At 44.4% G+C, this 23,535-nt stretch overlaps 1 protein-coding gene across 3 annotated transcripts in view; it reads right to left on the bottom strand.

Moving 5' to 3' along the window:
• rptor (regulatory associated protein of MTOR, complex 1) overlaps window positions 1-23,535 on the bottom strand; it is a 440,065-nt gene that overhangs the window by 380,601 nt on the left and 35,929 nt on the right. For all 3 annotated transcript variants that reach the window (XR_013499184.1, XM_078225712.1, XM_078225713.1), the window contains exon 2: window positions 3,400-3,502. Coding sequence is in view for 2 of the 3 variants with exons in the window: in XM_078225712.1 (XP_078081838.1) it covers window positions 3,400-3,502 (103 nt within the window). In the remaining variant the exon portion in view is untranslated. The remainder of the gene's footprint in view (window positions 1-3,399; window positions 3,503-23,535) is intronic.

Genomic DNA, 23,535 nt, shown 5'->3' with positions numbered 1-23,535 from the left:
GCCAGCAAGCATGACCCCAACCCTCCTGTTGCTTGCTATTTCAACTCAGCATCTTGCTCTCATGCCCACATGTCAGTCCTTGGCCTGCTGCAATACACCAGTGAAAACCAATGCAAACTGGAGGAGCAGCACCTCATCTTCCAGTTAGGCATGTTACAGCCTTCAGGACTCAACATTGAGTTCAACAACTTTGTGGCCTTTCTCCTCCACCTTAAATTTTTTTCAGATGCCAAACATGTTTTGTTCCTGTACAAAACCCTCCCTCCCCCACTGGGCCATCTGTCACTTGTTCTCCAGTTTTGCTACATCTTTGTTGCAATCTCTCCCACCTCCTACTAATCACTGCTCCAGTTATTCTACCCTCTTATACAGTATATAATCCAATACATTTCTTCTTCCCTTTAGTTCTGAAGAAGGATCTCATGGACCCAAAACGTTAACTCTGTTCTCTCCCTCCGGATGCTGCCAGGCCTGCTGCATTTTTCCAGCTTTCTTTGTTTTTGTTTCAGATTCAAGCATCCGTGATTTTTTTGCTTTTATTATCAATTCAGTGTGGCTTTGTTCTGGGTTCCCTTTTGAGAAGTTGAATCCATCTTTGATTTCAACCAATTTTTACTGTTAAGACAGTCACGCAAGCTTTCCAAAAAACGTGGATAATCTTGTACCAGAGGCAATGAGACTTTTTTTCATTCATTCATGGGACATGGGTGCCACTGGCTGGCCAGCATTTATTGCCCATCCCTAGTTGCCCTTGGAGGGCAGTTGAAAGTCAACCACATTGCTGTGGCTCTGGAGTTACATGTAGGCCAGACCAGTTAAGTAGGCAATTCCCTTCCCTAAAGGACATTGTGAACCAGATGGGTTTTTGCGACGATCGACAATGGTTTCATGGTCATCAGTGGATTCTTAATTTCAGATTTTTTTTTTTACTGAATTCAAATTCCACCAGCTGCCATGTTGGGATTCGAACCCAGTTCCCCGGAACATTAGCTGAGTTTCTGGATTAATAGTTCAGTGATAATACCACTAGACCATTGCCTTCCCCTACAACTATTTTAATATACCTTTGCGGTTGGAAACAGCCAACAGGACACCAAGAGCCTGAACCAATATCCTGGCATTGCACAAATGGAGTTTTGAGGCAACCAACACACAGCTTAAGCCAACGTAAACCCTTCAACGTTACAATAACCTACATTCTACACTGTGAATTTTCATTCCACGCGTACACCAATAATCAGAACTGCTGCCAAAATGGGAGAAAAGAACTCCGAATACAATTAAGAAGCAGGTCTGTATAAATCAAAGCAGGAATAACTGTCCAATTCTAATGACCATACAGAGACAATGCTGCAGTGAGGAATTGCGTAATAACAAATAGCAATGTCCCAGTTTGGATTCCTGGTTTTTGCTGAAATAATTCATCTTAGCTGGACTGATAACGTGAATAATTAATCACAGTGCATTAAGAGGGAAAATAACTACATATCTAACGGCACGGTGGCACAGTAATTAGCACTGCTGCCTCACAGCGCTAGGGACCAGGGTTCGACTCCCGGCTTGGGCCACTGTCTGTGCGGAGTCTGCACATTCACCCCCTATCTGCGTGGGTTTCCTCCGGGTGCTCCAGTTTCCTCCCACTGTCTCAAAGATGTGCTGGTTAGGTGCATTGGCCATGCTAAATTCTCCCTTGGTATATCCGAACAGGCGCTGAAGTGTGGTGACTAGGAGATTTTCACAGTAATTTCATTGCAATGTTAACTTAAGCCTACTTACATTAACATCTTTTAAGTTTTAAGTTGAATAAACTTAAACTTTAAAAGACCAAGATCCCACTCCTGAACAGTGTCCAGGGACTACTGCTATAGGTAAGCTTGTAGACATCAAACAAGGAGAAGATCAAGCGTGTCTGCGATGCCCGCAGCAGTTGAACCAACCTGCCAGAACTTACTATCCCAGCTCACATATGAGGCAGATTCACTTCAGTGGGTTACCATACTACTGGAAAGGATCAATACCTGCAAAACTGGGAGAAGACGGGCAAACAGAAACATGTTTTGTTTGAGAGAGAGCCCCCCCCGCCCCCCCAAGTATTTCTAACCTTTCCATACTATCAAAATGTATATTGTGCTTGCACCCAAGAGGTGAACAAGGTCAGAAATTGTGGTTAGAGGCACATTCATGCATATTTGACAGTGCAAGCCAGAAGTAAAACTTCTTTATTTCTCCACTGGCTTCAGCCACTTTTCATGAGTTCTATGCGTGAACAAGTTAAAAACTAAACCGAGTTGAACCAAATGCTATGCCTGACCAGTTTATGATTCCCAAAAAATTCAAATATTCACTCTTTAGACCAAACATCAAGTGCTTTTCCATCTAATTTTACATTTTCTCCCCCTTCTATGCCCTCTTCCCAGCCTCCAAACAAAATCCAGAGATTTCACAAGCAAAGCTTACGAGGGAAAGCTGGATTCCTTTTGCACTGTAGAAGGCAACTGCTCAGTGACATAACTGAAATAAGAAACTTGGCCTGTAGGTTGAGGAGCCGCGATCGATGATCTCTTGCACTACGTTGTGCTAGTTTTTTGGTTAATTGTTAAAAGCGTAATTCCTGAAGTTAATTGCCAAATAATGAAATAGTTATCACAAATATGTTGCATTATCATGGGCATTTTATCAGTGTTCTGAAATTCTGGAAAAAAAACACAATGTCCATTTTTACACACAGCAGGTGATGAAACAAAAAAAGGTTTGCAGCTCATCTGATAATCTCAAAAATCCGATACTTCTCGAAAACCTTTGTGATTCACAAAAAGCTTTGTGATTCAGCGCACCAAACATACTGCACTGCAAGCAGTTGGATAAACCACCAGTTCGCCAAGTGATGAGTTTCCAAGCTCAGAACAGTCACTGGGGAAATGCACGTCATGAAGTATCATGTTACAGAAAAAGGAGTAAGAAGTCTAACAACACCAGGTTAAAGTCCAACAGGTTTATTTGGTAGCAAATGCCATTAGCTTTCGGAGCGCTGACCCTTCGTCAGGTGGAGCGAGAGATGTGCTCACACTCCACCTGACGAAGGGGCAGCGCTCCGAAAGCTAGTGGCGTTTGCTACCAAATAAACCTGTTGGACTTTAACCTGGTGTTGTTAGACTCCTTACTGTGTTTACCCCAGTCCAATGCAGGCACCTCCAGATCACAGAAAAAGGAAGCAGCAGAGACTGCTTGCCTGCTCTCTTGATAGAAAAGGTTACAGTAAAATTAAAAATTTTATTCGCTTAAAATTTATTAAGTCCAATAATACATTGCAAGACATAATTAATATTCAGAGTGTGACTGTAAAAAATGAACAAAGTCACTAAAGAGTACATCTTCTCACGAACATAGAGGTTTACTCACCAATCCAGCACTCCAAACGAGCACAGGGAGTCGTTTTCACCACATCTGGAGGATCCACACCAACGTTCAGGCATAGAACTAAGGCAACACTGACAGTTTTCATCTAAAAATACAACAAAATAAAAAGTTACTCCAAAAACTCTAATTTTCCTCTCTTTCCAATAAAAGAACTGGAGACAAATAAGCAATTCCTCTTTCTGAATCAATGTGTACAAAGTAGCATCGAGTAGCATCACGTATGCTCATTGGCTTTCATTCATCTTCAAGAGAGGGTTTTAGTTCGTAACCAGTTAGGCTTCAATTTTTACTTTTGTGGCTTTTATATGGGTTATGCCCGAAATAAAACTGGAAAGTGCAAACTAATCACAAGCTGTATTAACACCTATGGCATAATTATTAATGTTTTAACATCCATACATAGAATAAGGCAGTGAGAGACAGTTGGACAGATTTAAAAGTAAGCCATCCCAATCTACCAAGCGTCCCTTTTAAACAGCGATACAAAATAAGAATTTGTTCAAAACTCCACACACATACTTTTAACAACTGCACACAGCTTAACAGCAATAGTAGGCATTTAACAGCTTTTAAATGTAGTGAAACATCCCAAGGTTTCACAGGAGCATTATCAAACACATATGGGGATATTAGGGCAGAAGACCAAAAGTTGGATGAAAAAAGATGGGCATTCAGGAGCATTTTAGAGGAAAAGGAAGCGGAGAGGTTCATGGACGGAGTTCCAGAGCCTTGGCAGCTGAAGACACAGCTGGAGTGAATCATAGAAATCCCTACAGTGCAAAAGGAGGCCATCCAGCCCATCGAGCCTGCACCAACCACAATCCCACCCAGGCCTTATTCCCATAACCCCACACATTTACCCTAATCCCGACACTAGGGTCAATTTAGCAAGGCCAATCAACCTAACTCGTACATCTTTCAGACTGTGGGAGGAAACCGAAGCACCCGGAGGAAACCCTCGCAGACACGGGGAGAATGTGCAAAGTCCACACAGACAGAGAACCGAGGCTGGAATTGAACCCGGCTCTCTGGCGCTGTGAGACAGCAGTGCTAAACAGTGTGCCACCGTGCCGCCCCTGGGCAATTCACATAAAAACGAACAATAGTCTGTTAAATTCTCACAAAGATGGCGTTGGAGCAAGGTGACTACTTGTGAGCTGTCCTCAGCATACTCTCTCATTTCATCTCTTATTCCCGTTCTGCGCTTCTAAAACTGAATTCTCAGTCTTTTCTGATCTTTCTTTTCACCCTACCTGTAACACCATATTCTGCACCCTATCCTTTTCCCCTAACGTACTTCATGAACGGTATGTTTTGCCTGTATAGTGCGCAAGAAACAATACTTTCCACTATATCCCAGTACATGTGACAAGAAAGCAAATCAATCAATGAATCATTTCAGATTCGGTAAGCATACCGCAAATACTCGTCAACTTGCTCCAGATGAGAAGATTTTTTTCTCTTGGTCAGCAAATCCAAACATTCCTCAGAGATATTTACAAGCCCCCTTCATTCATCCATCTTTTATCATGAATCGATTCTTTTGGGAACTGCTGTTTTGGGAGGGCTTTCTCTTGATACCATTGGCTTAAGCTTTGTCACGGTGGCAGTGGTTAGCACTGCTGCCTCACAGCACCAGGGACCTGGGTTCGATTCCCGGCTTGGGTCACCGTCTGTGCGGAGTTTGCGTATTCTCCCCGTGTCTGTGTGGACTTCCTCCAGGTACTCCGGTTTCCTCCCACAGTCTGAAAGACGTGCTGGTTGGGTGCATTGGCCATGCTAAATTCTCCCTCAGTGTACCCAAAAAGGTGCCGTGAGTGTGGCGACTAGGGGATTTTCACAGTTACTTCACTGCAGTGTTAATCTTAGAAATCTTAGAAACCCTACAGCACAGAAAGAGGCCATTCGGCCCATCGAGTCTGCACCGGCCACAATCCCACCCAGACCCCACCCCCATATCCCTACATACTTTACCCACTAATCCCTCTAACCTACGCATCCCAGGACACTAAGGGGCAATTTTAGCATGGCCAATCAACCTAACCCGCACATCTTTGGACTGTGGGAGGAAACAGGAGCACCCAGAGGAAACCAACGCAGACACGAGGAGAATGTGCAAACTCCACACAGACAGTGACCCAAGCCGGGAATCGAACCCAGGTCCCTGGAGCTGTGAAGCAGCAGGGCTACCCACTGTGCTACCGTGCCACCCCACGGTATCCCACGCCCCACAAGTAAGCCTACTTGTGACATTAATAAATAAAAATAAATAAAATTGTCCTGTCAGACATATACACAACAGAACTGTGAATCTACATTCCTCATGGCCAGTTGCCTTCACTAACATTCTTTTATTTCAAACTTTGCTCACTAGCTGGTGTCAAAATTCATAGGTGTTTCATCCATATTTCCAATACAGGTCAATCTATAGCCTATTCTTTTGCTGATGTTTGATCATAAACTGCTGAAATATGACAAGCCTGTCAGCAAATCTGGCTGGGAGAGACGCTGTGAAAATCTTGGTCATGTCACAATACAAAATTGTTTCTTTTCATAAACCTGGTACACCATCCAGGTTTGAAATTTGTAACGCCTAATTTTCTTTCTTGTTTCGAGGAGATGATTTGATAGGGCCTCGAGAAACAGAGTCCGTTCTGGAGCTTTTCATTGCAATTTCATGTTGCAATTTTGACTTCTTAGACAATTTTGTATTCTTAGGTATCTGCCCAAGCTTTGTGGAAAGCTTACGCCAATCTCTGTGGAAAGCTTACGCCAATCTCTAACTTTCTTCTCCAATACCTCAAATTCTCTAGATGCTGCACAATTATTTGGCTGCTCTGCAATCTCAATGACTAAGTTTGAACTGGGTTGCACATCTGCCGAATTGGAGGATGGGACTGGCAGGAACACAGCACACAGCAGTGAGGTGGTAGCCTTGACATCACATGTTGATGTGCACGGACAGGAGGAGCTGAACAGCTGCCTTCAGCAGAATGCAATTGTATGGTTCTATCGTGTCGATTTGCATCAAGGCGAATTTGACTTTAGCAGCGAGTGGGTGGGAAGTGCAAAAGGTTTGGACTATTTGCCTAAAGGTCCGGGTTCAACCTCGATACCAGATCAACCTTTACACAATTATATAGGATAATCAACAATGCTGACATTGAAAATTAGTTAAAATTAGCTAATACTTCCAGGTATATGGTCCATGCAGTCCCCAACAATAAGCAGTTGCAGGATGGTTATAACTACATCATCCCACAAACCCATTGTCTTAACTGATTTGCCACCACGCCCTGTCCCTCAATGAACCCATCTCTGGGTCAATAAGGGGAATTGTTGACTCAGACTTCTTCCACGTTACCAAACGATTCCTGCTCAAGTGCTTTTTCCCTTGAACTCATTGATAAACTGGCAGAACCATCCAAAATTAGGATTTAAATCGCTGTATCAGATGGTTCTCAACTCATTGTAATTGTCCAGAAGACATTAGCCCTTCTGGACAATTGCTGGGTAAAGCCTTGTGGGAACTTCCAAGAGGAATTCCTAATGCATCTTTGGGGTACCCCTCAATCTGTCGCTAAGCCAGAACTTCCTGGCTTGCCATTGTAATTTCTCCCAATCAGGATGGTAGCGAGAGGGGAGAAGGAGAGAGAAGAAACTCTCTCCCTATTTCACTGTTCTCCTGAAGGTGAACGCAGTTATTGCAATATGAATTTACAGATACTTGTAGCTCACTGGCACCAGCGTCAAGAATGATCGCTTTTCTGGGATCTCCTTGACACCTAGGGTTAACAAGTAGGGTGGCACAGTGGTTAGCATTGCTGCCTCTCAGTGCCAGGGACCCGGGTTCAATGCCAGCCTTGGGTGACTGACTGTGTGTGGAGTTTGCACTTCTCCCCGTGTCAGCATGGATTTTCTCTGGGAGTTCCAGTTTCCTCCCACTGCCCAAAGATGTGTAGGTTAGGTGTAAAGGCCATGCTAAATTGGCCATTAGTGTCCTGAAGATGTGTAGGTTAGGTGGATTAGTCATGGTAAGTGTGCAGAGTTATGAGGGTAGGGCTGAGAGGACAGCAGATTTGATGGGCCGAATGGCCTCTTACTGCACAGTAGGGATTCTTTCGTTTTGAGTGAGGAGAGTGAGTGAGTGAGAGAGTGTGAGTGAGTGAGAGAGTGTGAGTGAGTGAAGAGAGAGAGAGAGTGAAGAGAGAGAGAGAGTGAAGAGAGAGAGAGAGTGAAGAGAGAGAGAGAGTGAAGAGAGAGAGAGAGTGAAGAGAGAGAGAGAGTGAAGAGAGAGAGAGTGAAGAGAGAGAGAGTGAAGAGAGAGAGTGAAGAGAGAGAGAGTGAAGAGAGAGAGAGTGAAGAGAGAGTGAAGAGAGAGAGAGTGAAGAGAGAGAGAGTGAAGAGAGAGAGAGTGAAGAGAGAGAGAGTGAAGAGAGAGAGAGAGTGAAGAGTGAAGAGAGAGTGAAGAGAGAGTGAAGAGAGAGTGAAGAGAGAGCGAAGAGAGAGCGAAGAGAGAGCGAAGAGAGAGCGAAGAGAGAGCGAAGAGAGAGCGAAGAGAGAGCGAAGAGAGAGCGAAGAGAGAGCGAAGAGAGAGCGAAGAGAGAGCGTAGAGAGAGCGTAGAGAGAGCGTAGAGAGAGCGTAGAGAGAGCGAAGAGAGAGCGAAGAGAGAGCGAAGAGAGAGCGAAGATAGAGCGAAGAGAGAGCGAAGAGAGAGCGAAGAGAGAGCGGAGAGAGAGCGGAGAGAGAGCGGAGAGAGAACGGAGAGAGAGCGGAGAGAGAGCGGAGAGAGAGCGGAGAGAGAGCGGAGAGAGAGCGGAGAGAGAGCGGAGAGAGAGCGGAGAGAGAGCGGAGAGAGAAGAGAGAGAGAGTGAAGAGAGAGTGGAGAGAGAGTGAAGAGAGAGTGGAGAGAGAGTGGAGAGAGAGAGTGGAGAGAGAGTGGAGAGAGAGAGTGAAGAGAGAGTGAAGAGAGAGTGAAGAGAGAGTGAAGAGAGAGTGAAGAGAGAGTGAAGAGAGAGTGAAGAGAGAGTGAAGAGAGAGTGAAGAGAGAGTGAAGAGAGAGTGAAGAGAGAGTGAAGAGAGAGTGAAGAGAGAGTGAAGAGAGAGTGAAGAGAGAGAGTGGAGAGAGAGTGGAGAGAGAGAGTGAAGAGAGAGTGAAGAGAGAGTGAAGAGAGAGAGTGGAGAGAGAGTGGAGAGAGAGAGTGAAGAGAGAGTGGAGAGAGAGAGTGGAGAGAGAGCGGAGAGAGAGCGGAGAGAGAGCGGAGAGAGAGCGGAGAGAGAGCGGAGAGAGAGCGGAGAGAGAGCGGAGAGAGAGAGCGAAGAGAGAGAGCGAAGAGAGAGCGGAGAGAGAGCGGAGAGAGAGCGGAGAGAGAGCGGAGAGAGAGCGGAGAGAGAGCGGAGAGAGAGCGGAGAGAGAGCGGAGAGAGAGCGGAGAGAGAGCGGAGAGAGAGCGGAGAGAGAGCGGAGAGAGAGCGGAGAGAGAGCGGAGAGAGAGCGGAGAGAGAGCGGAGAGAGAGCGGAGAGAGAGCGGAGAGAGAGCGGAGAGAGAGCGGAGAGAGAGCGGAGAGAGAGCGGAGAGAGAGCGGAGAGAGAGCGGAGAGAGAGTGGAGAGAGAGCGAAGAGAGCGAAGAGAGAGCGAAGAGGGAGCGAAGAGAGAGCGAAGAGAGAGCGAAGAGAGAGCGAAGAGAGAGCGAAGAGAGAGCGAAGAGTGAGTGAGTGAGTAAGAGGAGAGAGTGTGAGGGGAGGGGAGAGAGTGAGGGGAGGGGAGAGAGTGAGGGGAGGGTGGGGAGAGAGTGAGGGGAGGGGAGAGAGTGAGGGGAGGGGAGAGAGTGAGGGGAGGGGAGAGAGTGAGGGGAGGGGAGAGAGTGAGGGGAGGGGAGAGAGTGAGGGGAGGGGAGAGAGTGAGGGGAGGGGAGAGAGTGAGGGGAGGGGAGAGAGTGAGGGGAGGGGAGAGAGCGAGAGGAGGGGAGAGGAGGAGGAGGAGAGAGAGAGAGAGCAAGCGAGCGAGCATTAGTTGAATCTTGTCTGTTTCAGCAAAGGGAGCAATGCAAGTCACGCTGTCAAGAACTGGACTGATCTTTTTTCTTTCTCCACACTAAGCAAATCTGAAACCAATTGCACAACCCTTGTTGCTACTCCAGCTGAATCTTGCTAACGCAGCAGTAAAACCAATCAGAAAGACACTTCTGGCTGAGTGCCCAAATACCAAAGCCCACTAAATGATAACAAATCCCACGACCAAATAGTCTCAAGATTCTAGGCCCATAGTCAATCCAAGCATGGTACTCAATCAATTTGTTCCACAGTAAAAAGAAAAATTTAAACTGCATTCAAAACTTAAATAAAAACACAAAATGCTGGAAATATCAGCAGGTCACCGGCCTCTCTACAAACAGGACATTCATCAAAACCAACTTAAATAGAAACATAGAAAACTACAGCACAAAACAGGCCCTTCGGCCCCACAAGTTGTGCCGAACATATCCCTACCTTTTAGGCCTGCCTATAACCCTCCATCCTATTAAGTCCCATGTACTCATCCAGGAGTCTCTTAAAAGACCCTATTGAGTTTGCCTCCACCACCACTGATGGCAGCCGATTCCACTCGCCCACCTCCCTCTGTGAAAAACTTCCCCCTAACATCTCCCCTGTACCTACCCCCCAGCACCTTAAACCTGTGTCCTCTCGTAGCAGCCATTTCCACCCTGGGAAAAAGCCTCAGAGTCCACCCGATCTATGCCTCTCAACATCTGGTGGTTTTAGCTGGGGGAAGGGTAATTATGAGGCTATTAGGAGAGAATTAGGAAACATAGGTTGGACTAGGAGATTACAGGGACTGGGAACGTCCGACATGTGGAGTTTTTTCAAGGAGCAGCTACTGCGAGTCTGTGATAGGTATGTCCCTGTCAGGCAAGGAGGAATTGGTAGGGCTAGGGAACCGTGGTGCACCAAAAAAGTTTCTTTGTTGGTTAAAAAGAAAAAGGAGGCTTATGTTCGGATGAGACGTGAGCACTCGGGTAGTGCACTAGAAAGCTTTAGATTGGCTAAGAGGGAGTTGAAGAGCGAGCTTAGAAGGGCTAAAAGGGGACATGAGAAGACTTTGGCGGATAGGGTTAAAGAGAATCCTAAGGCGTTCTATAGGTATGTCAAGAACAGAAGGTTGGTTAGGGCAAGTTTAGGGCCAGTTATAGATGGCAGAGGGAAGTTATGTGTGGAACCGGAGGAGATTGGTGAAGCATTGAACCAATATTTCTCTTCGGTGTTCACGCAAGGGGACATGAATATAGCTGAGGAGGACACTGGGTTGCAAGGGAGTAGAATAGACAGTATTACAGTTGATAAGGAGGATGTGCAGGATATTCTGGAGGGTCTGAAAATAGATAAATCCCCTGGTCCGGATGGGATTTATCCAAGGATTCTCTGGGAGGCAAGAGAAGGGATTGCAGAGCCTCTGGCTCTGATCTTCAGGTCGTCGTTGGCCTCTGGTATAGTACCAGAAGATTGGAGGATAGCGAATGTTGTCCCATTGTTTAAGAAGGGGAACAGAGACTTCCCCGGGAATTATAGACCGGTGAGTCTCACTTCTGTTGTCGGCAAGATGTTGGAAAAAATTATAAGGGATAGGATTTATAGTTATTTGGAGAGTAATGAATTGATAGGTGATAGTCAGCATGGTTTTGTGGCAGGTAGGTCGTGCCTTACTAACCTTATTGAGTTTTTTGAGAAAGTGACCAAGGAGGTGGATGGGGGCAAGGCAGTGGACGTGGTATATATGGATTTTAGTAAGGCGTTTGATAAGGTTCACCATGGTAGGCTTCTGCAGAAAATGCAGATGTATGGAATTGGGGGTGATCTAGGAAATTGGATCAGGAATTGGCTAGCGGATAGGAAACAGAGGGTGGTGGTTGATAGTAAATATTCATCATGGAGTGCGGTTACAAGTGGTGTACCTCAGGGATCTGTTTTGGGGCCACTGCTGTTTGTAATATTTATTAATGATCTGGATGAGGGTATAGTTGGGTGGATTAGCAAATTTGCTGATGACACCAAAGTCGGTGGTGTGGTAGACAGTGAGGAAGGGTGTCGTAGTTTGCAGGAAGACTTAGACAGGTTGCAAAGTTGGGCCGAGAGGTGGCGGATGGAGTTTAATGCGGAGAAGTGTGAGGTAATTCACTTTGGTAGGAATAACAGATGTGTTGAGTATAGGGCTAACGGGAGGACTTTGAATAGTGTGGAGGAGCAGAGGGATCTAGGTGTATGTGTGCATAGATCCCTGAAAGTTGGGAATCAAGTAGATAAGGTTGTTAAGAAGGCATATGGTGTCTTGGCGTTTATTGGTAGGGGGATTGAATTTAGGAGTCGTAGCGTTATGTTGCAACTGTACACAACTCTGGTGCGGCCGCACTTGGAGTACTGTGTGCAGTTCTGGTCCCCACATTACAGGAAGGATGTGGAGGCTTTGGAGAGGGTGCAGAGGAGGTTTACTAGGATGTTGCCTGGTATGGAGGGGAGATCCTATGAGGAGAGGCTGAGGGATTTGGGATTGTTTTCGCTGGAAAGGCGGCGGCTAAGAGGGGATCTTATTGAAACATATAAGATGATTAGAGGTTTAGATAGGGTGGATAGTGATAGCCTTTTTCCTCTGATGGAGAAATCCAGCACGAGGGGGCATGGCTTTAAATTGAGGGGGGGTAGTTATAGAACCGATGTCAGGGGTAGGTTCTTTACCCAGAGGGTGGTGAGGGATTGGAATGCCCTGCCAGCATCAGTAGTAAATGCGCCTAGTTTGGGGGCGTTTAAGAGATCCGTAGATAGGTTCATGGACGAAAAGAAATTGGTTTAGGTTGGAGGGTCACAGTTTTTTTTTTAACTGGTCGGTGCAACATCGTGGGCCGAAGGGCCTGTTCTGCGCTGTAATGTTCTATGTTCTATGTTCTATGTTCTATCTTATATACCTCTATCACGTCTCCTCTCATCCTACGTCTCTCCAAGGAGAAAAGACTGAGCTCCCTCAGCCTATCCTCATAAGGCATGCCACTCAATCCAGGCAACATCCTTGTAAATCTCCTCTGCACCCTTTCAATCTTTTCCACATCCTTCCTGTAATGAGGCGACCAGAACTGAACACAGTTCCCCACAAGTGGGGTCTGACGAGGGTTTTATATAGCTATATCATTATCCCCGGACTCCTAAACTCAATCCCTCGATTGATAAAGGCCAGCACACCATACGCCTTCTTAACCACCTCCTCCACCTGCGGGGCCGATTTTAGAGTCCTATGGACCCGGACCCCAAGGTCCTTCTGATCCTCTACCGTACTAAGAGTCTTTCCCTTTATATTGTACTCCTTCATCCCATTTGACCTGCCAAAATGGACCACTACGCATTTATCTGGGTTGAAGTCCATCTGCCACTTCTCCGCCTTGTCTTGCATCCTATCTATGTCCCTCTGTAACTTCTGATATCTCTCCAGACTATCCACAACCCCACCAACCTTCGTGTCGTCGGCAAACTTACCAACCCAACCCTCCGCTTCCTCATCCAGGTCATTTATGAAAATGACAAACAGCAAGGGTCCCAGAACAGATCCCTGGGGCACACCACTGGTGACCGACCTCCAATTAGAAAAAGACCCATCTATACCCACTCTCTGCCTCCTTTGGGCAAGCCAGTTCTGGATCCACAGGGCAGCAGCCCCTTGGATCCCATGCCCTCTCACTTTTTCTAGAAGCCTTGCATGGGGGACCTTATCGAACGCCTTGCTAAAATCCACATCTACCGCTTTCCCTTCGTCAACTTATTTCCTGTTTTTGTGTTCTTCAATTGAACTGTAGCACCTGCCTGCTTAAGTCCACAAACACGTAAAATGGGCTGCACAGATACCGAAAAGACAAAGGAGGTTAACACATCTGTTCTCAAATCCACATCGGAAACCAAGAGAAGTCCAGGATCCCAAACATCTCTTCAGAACAAAACATTGTTTTCATCTTGTGCAAACATAAATCAACTGCAGTCATCAAGAAACCACTCATCCCAAAATGTGAACAGCATGGTCTTTCTTTCCACAGTATACTGAGGTAAAGAAACTGCAGTTAATAGAACAAAGAACAATACAGCACAAGAACAGGCCCTTCGGCCCTCCAAGCCCATGCCGCTCCCTGGTCCAAACTAGACCATTCTTTTGTATCCCTCCATTCCCACTCCGTTCATATGGCTGTCTAGATAAGTCTTAAACGTTCCCAGTGTGTCCGCCTCCACCACCTTGCCCAGCAGCGCATTCCAGGCCCCCACCACCCTCTGTGTAAAATATGTCCTTCTGATATCTGTGTTAAACCTCCCCCCCTTCACCTTGAACCTATGACCCCTCGTGAAAGTCACCACCGACCTGGGGAAAAGCTTCCCACCGTTCACCCTATCTATGCCTTTCATAATTTTATACACCTCTATTAAGTCTCCCCTCATCCTCCATCTTTCCAGGGAGAACAACCCCAGTTTACCCAATCTCTCCTCATAACTAAGCCCCTCCATACCAGGCAACATCCTGGTAAACCTCCTCTGTACTCTCTCCAAAGCCTCCACGTCCTTCTGGTAGTGTGGCGACCAGAACTGGACGTAGTATTCCAAATGCGGCCGAACCAACGTTCTATACATCTGCAACATCAGACCCCAACTTTTATACTCTATGCCCCGTCCTATAAAGGCAAGCATGCCATATGCCTTCTTCACCACCTTCTCCACCTGTAATCTTACTCAAATCATTCGAATGGTTTCAACAATGTCCCAAGCAGTTTACCACAATCTACTTAACTATGGTTCTGTAAGAACTTGGGCTCTCTCTTTCTTCCAGCTACCATAGGATTGTTACTAAGCAGACTTGTGTTCAATGGAATACCAGATCTCATGCTGTTCTCAAATAACACCATGAAATATTTAAATTGTCTCTTGGCCTGAAATATAGAAAACCGAAGAAATTTTAAGCACCAATACGAGCAAGATTTATACAATAGCTGCAAAAGCCTATGGCAGGAGCACTGAAGGAAGAAGCATGGTCCACCCTGGAGTAATTCAGAATCCAAATATATTCAAGTGGACAAACACAACTTGTGGGTGAAAGCAATTCACAAAAGATGTTGCCCAGATAAAGCTGGAAATGAAAATATCACAGTTGAGAAACTTTATTGCAGAACTGTTTACCATGCAGCTTTTTTATTTTGCTCCAGTGCTTCCTAAAACCTAGCCTGCGAATGCCCTGCCATTCACACTACATCTTAACCCGACCTAGACACACTTGATAAAAATGGCATCACTTATATGATCCTGAACGAATGCACACACAAACAAGGCTTTGACATAAAGCCAACCAAGATGACGAATGGCAACATTTTCAGATCCTGACATTTAATGGATCCCTTGTTAAAGGTTTAGAGCTCAGTGGACAACAACGCAGTACAGTGAGTGACGACTCCATCATGGGACACCAGTGGTGCGCTTTTCCCATTTCAGTGCCAGATCTTCACAAAAGGTCACACGCTAAATTCAAACATTTGAAACCTTCAATTCTTGAATGTCTTTTTTACTGCTTTGATGTTGCTTCAAATTGCACATTTATTAAATATCACAATCTCTTTCACGGTCAAATATCTGTTCACTTTAGGAAACAGCCAATGCCAAAACATCTAAGATGATTCTTTTTAGTGCATATTTTTTAAAAGGTGATCCACTAATTACCACACTAGGGATTAATTCCTGAGTCAAGTTTATTAATTTTCAAAATTTGAATTGACAGTTAGGAAAAGAGAACTGTTATGTTTTGGGGCTTTGGCCTCTTCTACAGCAAAGAGCAAAATAATAGGTAGCCATGAATTACTTAACCAACAAGTCAGAGTTTATTGAGACAGGTGTTGTTTTATCACAGTCTAAGATTGAAGAGACACTATTACTGTAGTGTCAGGTGGTGCGAGTAGATCGAACTTAGTTCTTAGTTTCCTTCTCAGGAACCAACATTGTGAATTGTGCGCTGGCATGAACCGTGCCCCGATAGAACATGATAAAGTTACGAACTCTCCTGGATAATGGACCTTGGTCTAACATGTTTGGCATGTTTCAGTAAGCCTCTCCGCCAATCTGTTAGTGGGCGGATGATATGGGACAGTCCTCATGTGTTGTATACCATTGTTCTCAAGATAATCCAAAAATTCCTGGGATGTGAATTGTGCCCATTATCGCTGACTAGTTGTTCAGGCCAAACAACTGATCTAACTCCTCTACAGTTCTTTCCATCGTGGTGGCTTTCATCATCCTGACTTTGGGCCACTTCGAATTCACGTCTATTAGGACAAAAAACACGTAGCCTTCAATTGGTCCCACAAAGTCAATGTGTATCCTCTGTCATGGTTGTCTTGGCCAATCCCACGAGTGAAGTGCTTGTAGAGATGGTGTACTTTATATTCTAACACTTGACTGGCATTGCCCCATCCTTTCTTCTATTTGAGAATCAAGTGCTGGCCACCAAAAATAGCTTTGTTGCAACTCTTTCATCTGCACTACCCCTGGATAATCTTCATGCAGTTGATCCAGGATTTGGCTTTTTAAGCATGGAGGGATGATCACTCTGATCCCACAGAGCAATGCTCCATTTTGGTCAGTTAATTCAAGTCCCCTCATTATATAAAGTCTGCATTCAGGCTCCTTCTTCTGTTTGTCCAATGATGTTCCTCTTAAAACCATGTCCTTGATGCTACCTATTACCGAATCATTCCTTGTGTGCCTTTGCACCCGAGACGATGTTATTGGGCCATTCTCTACCTGGGAGAAGTATAATATATTGATGTAGCTGTCTTGCAAGTTGGTTCTGTCCTGAAGTGGCAATCTCAGTAAGGCATCTGGTTGGCATGCTGTTCTAGAAACATAGAAACTAGAAACAGGAATAGACCATTCGGCCCTTCGAGCCTGCTCTGCCATTCATTTTGATCATGGCTGATCATTAAACACAATATCCTGATTCCGCCCCCTGCCCCCCCCCCCCTCCCGCCCAGATCTTTGATCCTTTTAGCCCCTAAAGTTGTATCTAATTTCTTCTTGAAATCAGACAACGGTTTGGCCTCAACTACATTCTGTGGCAGTAAATTCCATACATTCACCACCCTCTGGGTGAAGAAATTTCTCCTCACCTCAGTTCTGATCTCCGATATTTGATTTCATAATTATGCACTGATAGTAACACCCTTCTTTGTAAATTACTTGCAGCTAATGATGGAATTTCCTAGCACGGACCAAAAATTGCCAACGGCCTGTGGTCAGTCAAAAAAATAAATTGTCTGCCAAACAGGTGCTGGTGAAATAGTTTAGTGCCAAAAATTATGTTGAGCGCTTCAAGTTGTGCACAATTTTGTTCTGTGCTTGATAAGGTTGTTGTGGCGAATGCTACTGGCCGCTCTTCCCCAGTTACCATGATGAAATACACAACAATGCCCACCCGGTAGGGCGGCATCATATGCTAGTTGAATTTTCTCTCAGGGTTAAAATGGACCAATACCTTGGATTGGTTGAGCATGTCTTTAACTCTTTCGTCCAATTCCATTGTTGGTTAGCACACAATAGAGTATGAAGTGGCTTTAGGAGTGTTGCAAGGTTTGAGATGAGCTTCCCATAATAATTGATTAATCCTAAAAATGATCACAACCGTGACATGTTGTGTGTCTTGGCGCATCTAGGATCATTTATTTACTTAGGTTCTTTGTGGAGGCCATCCTTATCTATTACGTGACCTAGATAACTGATTCACATGTTCCTGTTCAGTTTTGCACGTGATTAGAATATCATCTAAATAACACTGGACACTATTGAGGCCACTTAAGATTTGGTCCAATGATTTCTGGAATATGACTGATGCTATTCCGAACAGTAAGCACTTATATTACCAACAATCCCTTGTTGGTAAACAATTGTTAGCAGTGGTTGCAACTCAGTTGCCACCCTTATCTGGATGTATGTTTGGGACAAGTCTATCTCATTGAACTGACCACCAGACAATCCAGCGAACAGGTTCTCAATTAATGGTGTAGTGGTCAACACACAGTACTGAATTTATTGTTGTCTTAAAAGTCCCCACAGAGCCATCAGATTTAATGACTGGGATGATGGGGTTTCCCAATTGGCAACTGACCCTACACTCAACCCTGGAACACCTAGATAACAAAGACACCAATGTCAGACTCCTATTTACCGACTACAGCTCAACTTTCAACACCATTATTCCTACGAAACTTACCTCCAAAAACCGAGGCCCGTGGCTTGGCTCCTCCTTCTGCAACTGGATCCTAGACTTCCTAACCCACAGACCGTAAGGATAAGCAACAACACCTCCTCCACAATCATCCTCAACACTGGTGCCCCACAAGGCTGTGTCCTCAGCCCTTTATTATACTCTTTATACACCTATGATTGTGTGGCCAAATTCCCCTTCAACTTGATTTTCAAATTTGCTGACACCACTGTAGTGGGCCGGATCTCAAACAATGATGAGGCGGAGTACAGAAAAGAGATAGAGAATCTGGTGAACTGGTGCAACAACAATGATCTCTCCCTCAATGTCAACAAAATGAAGGAGATTGTCATTGACTTCAGGAAACATAATGGGAGGACATACCCTGTCTACATCAATAGGGGTGAAGTAGAAATGGTCAAAAGCTTAAAGTGTTTAGGTGTCCGGATCACCAACAATCTGTCCTAGTCCCTCTACGCTGATACTATAGTTAAAAAATCCCACCAACGCCTCTACTTTCTCAGGAGACTAAGCAAATTTGGCATGTCAGCTATGACTCTCACCAACCTTTACAGATGCACCATAGAAAGCATTCTTTTTGGTTGTATCACAGCTTGGTATGGCTCCTGCTCTATCAAAGACCACAAGAAACTACAAAAGGTCATGAACAAAGCCCAGTCATCACTCAAACCAGCCTCCCACTCATTGACTCTGTCTGCACAACCTGCTGCCTCAGAAAAACAGCCAGCATAATCAAGAACCCTAACGCACTCTGGACATTCTCTCCTCCACCTTCTTCTGTCTGGAAAAAGATACAAAAGTCTGAGGACACGTACCAACCAACTCAAGAACAGCTTCTTCCCTGTTGCCATCAGACTTTTGAATGGACCGACCTCGCATTAAGTTGATCTTTCTCTACAGCCTAGCTAGGACTGTACCACTACATTCTGCACTCTCTCCTTTCCTTCTCTATGTACGTTATACTTTGTACTGTGCACAAGAAACAATACCTTTCACTGTATACCAATACATGTGACAATAATAAATCAAATCCAATCACTCGCTGTTACAGGTTCAATCACTCCATCTTTGACTAATGTTTCTAGTTACACTTCTACCTTCAGTTTAATTGCATAGCGAACAGTTCCAGCCTTGGAACACCAAGGGTTGCTATCAGGTTTAACATGGAACATAGAACAGTACAGCACAGAACAGGCCCTTCAGCCCACGATGTTGTGCCGAGCTTTATCTGAAACCAAGATCAAGCTATCCCACTCCTTGTCATCCTGGTGTGCTCCATGTGCCTATCCAATAACCGCTTAAATGTTCCTAAAGTGTCTGACTCCACTATCACTGCAGGCAGTCCAATCCACACCCCAACCACTCTCTGCGTAAACAACCTACTTCTGATATCCTTCCTATATCTCCCACCATGAACCCTATAGTTATGCCCCCTTGTAATAGCTCCATCCACCCGAGGAAATAGTCTTTGAACGTTCACTCTATCTATCCCCTTCATCATTTTATAAACCTCTATTAAGTCTCCCCTCAGCCTCCTCCGCTCCAGAGAGAACAGCCCTAGCTCCCTCAACCTTTCCTCATAAGACCTACCCTCCAAACCAGGCAGCATCCTGGTAAATCTCCTCTGCACTCTTTCCAGCGCTTCCACATCCTTCTTATAGTGAGGTGACCAGAACTGCACACAATATTCCAAATGTGGTCTCACCAAGGTTTGATCTTGAACTTTGCTTCCACTCCAGTTGTGGATCCTAGGGTATTCTCAAACACCTTCCCATACTTCTCCACAAATTATTGTAGCGTGCTCTTGCTATCCACCAATTGGTTAACTACTCCCTAGTTAAGCTTGATTTTGTGCAGGACTTCGTGCAGGCACAATTCTGCTAATTGAACATGAGCTTCTACTTGAACCATGATGTATGACTTCAGTGGAACTGCCTCTTTGGTATAAATCTGTAGGATTACATTTGAAGGTTTTAGTGGTAAAAGTTTAAGCTTCTGATTGTATATACTTTCTGGGAGAAGTGATACAGTCGCTCCCATATGTATTTCCATCTTAACTTCATTTCCGTCTACCTTTGAGTAGACCCATAAACTTTGCACATTCCCCCTCATGGATAGGACTCTTAGTTTCAGTTCTTGGATCTTCTTCAGTCCAGTATCATCTTGGAAAATTTTCGTCCTCCTTAGATATTTTGTAGACCTCTTTTATGGAACTTGACATTTCCTTAGGTATGCCCACCTTCGGGTTTGCGACATCTGTTGTTGTGTCCAACACATCTTAATTATGTGACCTTTCTTGCCACGCATTGTGTTTGTTTTCTCTGCTCTAACATTCACGTGGCGCCTGGGTACATCTATGGCTTGCTTGCATTTTAAGAGGTTTCTGTCAGTTCCCATCTTATGCACTTTGGCTCCAGCTCCAATTCGAGAAGCTTCTTTCGTGGCCAATTCCATGGATACCACAATATCGACAGCAAATTTTAGTGTTGAAGCTCTTTCAGTGAACAATCGTCTTTGAATTGCTTCATTTCAAAGTCCACAACAAAGCCTATTTCGCAAAGTGTCTTCGAGGGTCAAGCCAAACTCAGTTCTTTGCTCGGCTTCTTAATGTTGCTACAAATTGTGATACTTCTTTTTGACTTCTTGGAAATCTGAATCTCTCAGCAATTATTAGTGGTTTAGGTGAAAACTGACTTGGGAATCTGGGTCATCGGTTTTACCTCCTGGCTTCTTGAGATGAATAAGGTTCTGTAGCAATGCAAAGGTTTCACATCCTACTATGCTAAGGAAAGTGAATACTTTATGTCCATCCCATATCCTTTTTGCTGCAAGATAATACTGAAACCTCTCTTTGGCAGCATTCCATGTTTCCACATTTTCCTCGAACACTTTCACAGTACCGCCTTTGCCTGCCATTGCAGTTACTGGTTCTTGGGTCATAGCACTACTTTAGTTTTTTCTGCTCTCTTATTTATTTTTCTCTTCCAAAGTTAATTGTGTTATTTATTTTGTTGTTTCTTTAAGTTGTTTCTTGACTGGTCTGTGATTCGAGAACAGAAAATCCTATTTTCTATTTATTTTTATAGCAACTATCAATCTGCCTTTAAACCAGAAGACTTCAATATAAATTCTGACATAGCTTTGTGATTTTTGCCTTTTTGTTGGAGCAGCTGCCTTTTCAGAAGCAGGTTTTATAAGGCCATAAGACATAGGAGCAGAATTAGGCCACTCGGCCCATCGAGTCCTCTCCGCCATTCAATCATGGCTGATATTTTTCTCATCCCCATTCTTCTGCCTTTTCTCCATAATCCTTGATCTCCTTATTAATCAAGAACCTCTCTCTCTATCTGAGACACACGCTGCCAGGTGTGACGGTGCGCAGCCCAAAAAAACAGACTCTCCAATTTGGTACATAAAATCATTGTTTTTGTTTTACTCCCTTAATTTGCATGACTTGCTCATTTTCTCAGGGGTTTTGAACCCAATACTTTCTTTACATAAGCAGTATTGTCACTAAGTTCGCTGACGATTACTTATCCCATGCTCCAGTTCTCTGAGCCACCTCGCGGTCACATCGATTAAAGAAAAGTGGAACGGTCCAGAGTGTTTTTAATCAACATTGAAGTTAAAATTCACCTGCAGCAAATGCCAAAATAAAATTTTCACAGCTAAATTTATCAGACTTTTCTGGAGGTCCCCAGAAAATCGACTCTTGACTTGAAGTCCAGATTAACTATTTCTTCTGATTTCTCGCCATCAGATTTGTTTAAAAATTGGTCCTTGTCAACAATCGAATTGGAAAACACCCCTCATCGCCAGTTTTGTTCCTTACCATTACGTTTTGAGGCTTTAGCCCCTTCTACAGCAAAGAGCAAAAGGATAGGTAGCCACACCGCAGATTACTTAACTAACGGTTAGAGTTTATGGAGGTCGGTGTTGCGTCGTCACAGTCTCGGATGGAAGAGATAGAACCCGGAGAATGCCTATGGTGACGTCACAGCACGTCTCGGGACTAATCACATTGAGGTGCAATACTTTACGCTACCTAACAAGAACACAAAACAAAAGAAAGAGCCTTTCATCTTCTTTCATGACCTCTGCAAGGGTCAGTTTTCATCTTCAGACAGCTTTGGCACCGTCTCTATTCCTTCACTCCCTGCTGAATCAATACCTTAGCACTGTTTCACAAGTATTTCAATTGACTCAGCATTCACGGTGCCAGGAAGCAGCAGTTCAATTGTGTCAAGACTCTTCTTTCAATTACATCTAGCTCAATTGTTCACTTAAAGTCACATGCACAATCCCTTTGTAAAGTGCCACTACATCCAACTTTCAATTGTTCTAAAAGCAGTCAAATCTTGTCACTCTTCCATCTTTTCCCTTTGGGAAAAGTAATTTAGTACCATATTTTGTCCCTTTCAGATGATCTTTGGCCTACCATGAATCTGGATGCATGAGCCCAAGGAGAGGTCCCTTCCCCCCTATACTATCTAGCCATTCACTCACTTGGGTCCTTCTGGTGTGTTTCTTCCCAGCCCGTGCCTACCTGCCACTCCATGGTCACACCAGACATTGTCTCTTTTTGCTCACTCATTGGCCTCCAATGTCCCTCTGCCTATTTGCATGCTTCATGCTGGTGCTCATCCTTCACTTTCCTCAGTTACGGGCATCATGGCTCTGTGACAGTGGGCAACACCACAGGTATCGGTAATTCACACTCAATTGATCAGTTTCACCTCTAGCACCTACAGTTTTGATTGTTATAAACTGGGACTGTAGGAGGGTACAAAACTACATGTTCAACAGCTTTGCAACTTGGTGCACCAAAATGGTGAGTAACACATTGAGAACCAAGGCCACATTTCGTAGCCAAGTTTCTCCATCTGGAAGAAGAGTTTGTTGTGATCACTGAATGTATCAGATTATGTACATGGATTTGCAATTATCGGGTATAAATCTATGCAATATTTAAATATATTGCACTTCTGTCAATACTCCTGATCAGCTTTGCTTAGATAGAACTCTATTAAGCAAAACAATACTATGTGATAAATTAGTCCTTCCAATCCCCCCTCCCCAAGCAATATGATTAACTCTCATCATCACTGGATCGAATCTTGATCTTTTATTAAGCTCTAATAGCCTGTTAACCACCACTAAATTATGCTGATGTCTCCCATTCAAAGCTACTAAAAAGAGAGTTAACGACATTAACAAAGAAAAGGTTGATGCTTCAGGCATACACTTGTCCCTGAACTACCTCAGTCAGGACACTGGGGACTCCTGCTCTATCACCCCCGCCCGCACGAGCAGAACTTCAAATTCAATTCAATCTTTCACAGCAGACCATGAGGCAAGCACAACAATAATCCTGCATTCCAGCTCTGTATTTATGCAATGAATGCCTCCAAAAAGATTGGCTCATGATTATGAATGTAAATTGGGCAAAATGCAATGTCACGTCCCCACAAAATGATTTCATTGTGCATAGCTTGTTCATTTGAATGCAAGCTACCTTTAATTTTTTTTCCAAATACCGCTGCCATCCACGTATCATAAAGGGGCCAACTTATGAGTGGCCTGCACGATACCTTCAAGGTGGCTGTACATGTGTAGCTTACAGAGTACACTAGTCCTGTAGTCACCATCCTGAAACTTATTTTAAAATCCAGAAAATGTATTAAATTAAGGATGGCAGAAAAGATGTTATCAGGCCACTGTTAATTCCTGTAGCCAATGGCAAATGATGCAGTGCCCTTTACAGTGGTCTAATGTGGATGTCCTTCAGAAAAGAGGGAATAGTTGGAGGAGCAAAGTTAACACGGTGGCACAG

Source organism: Mustelus asterias, chromosome 12 (assembly GCF_964213995.1).
Source record: "Mustelus asterias chromosome 12, sMusAst1.hap1.1, whole genome shotgun sequence".
Taxonomy (NCBI): domain Eukaryota; kingdom Metazoa; phylum Chordata; class Chondrichthyes; order Carcharhiniformes; family Triakidae; genus Mustelus; species Mustelus asterias.
Note: the sequence above shows the minus strand (reverse complement) of the source record. Positions and strands in the feature narration are given on the sequence as shown.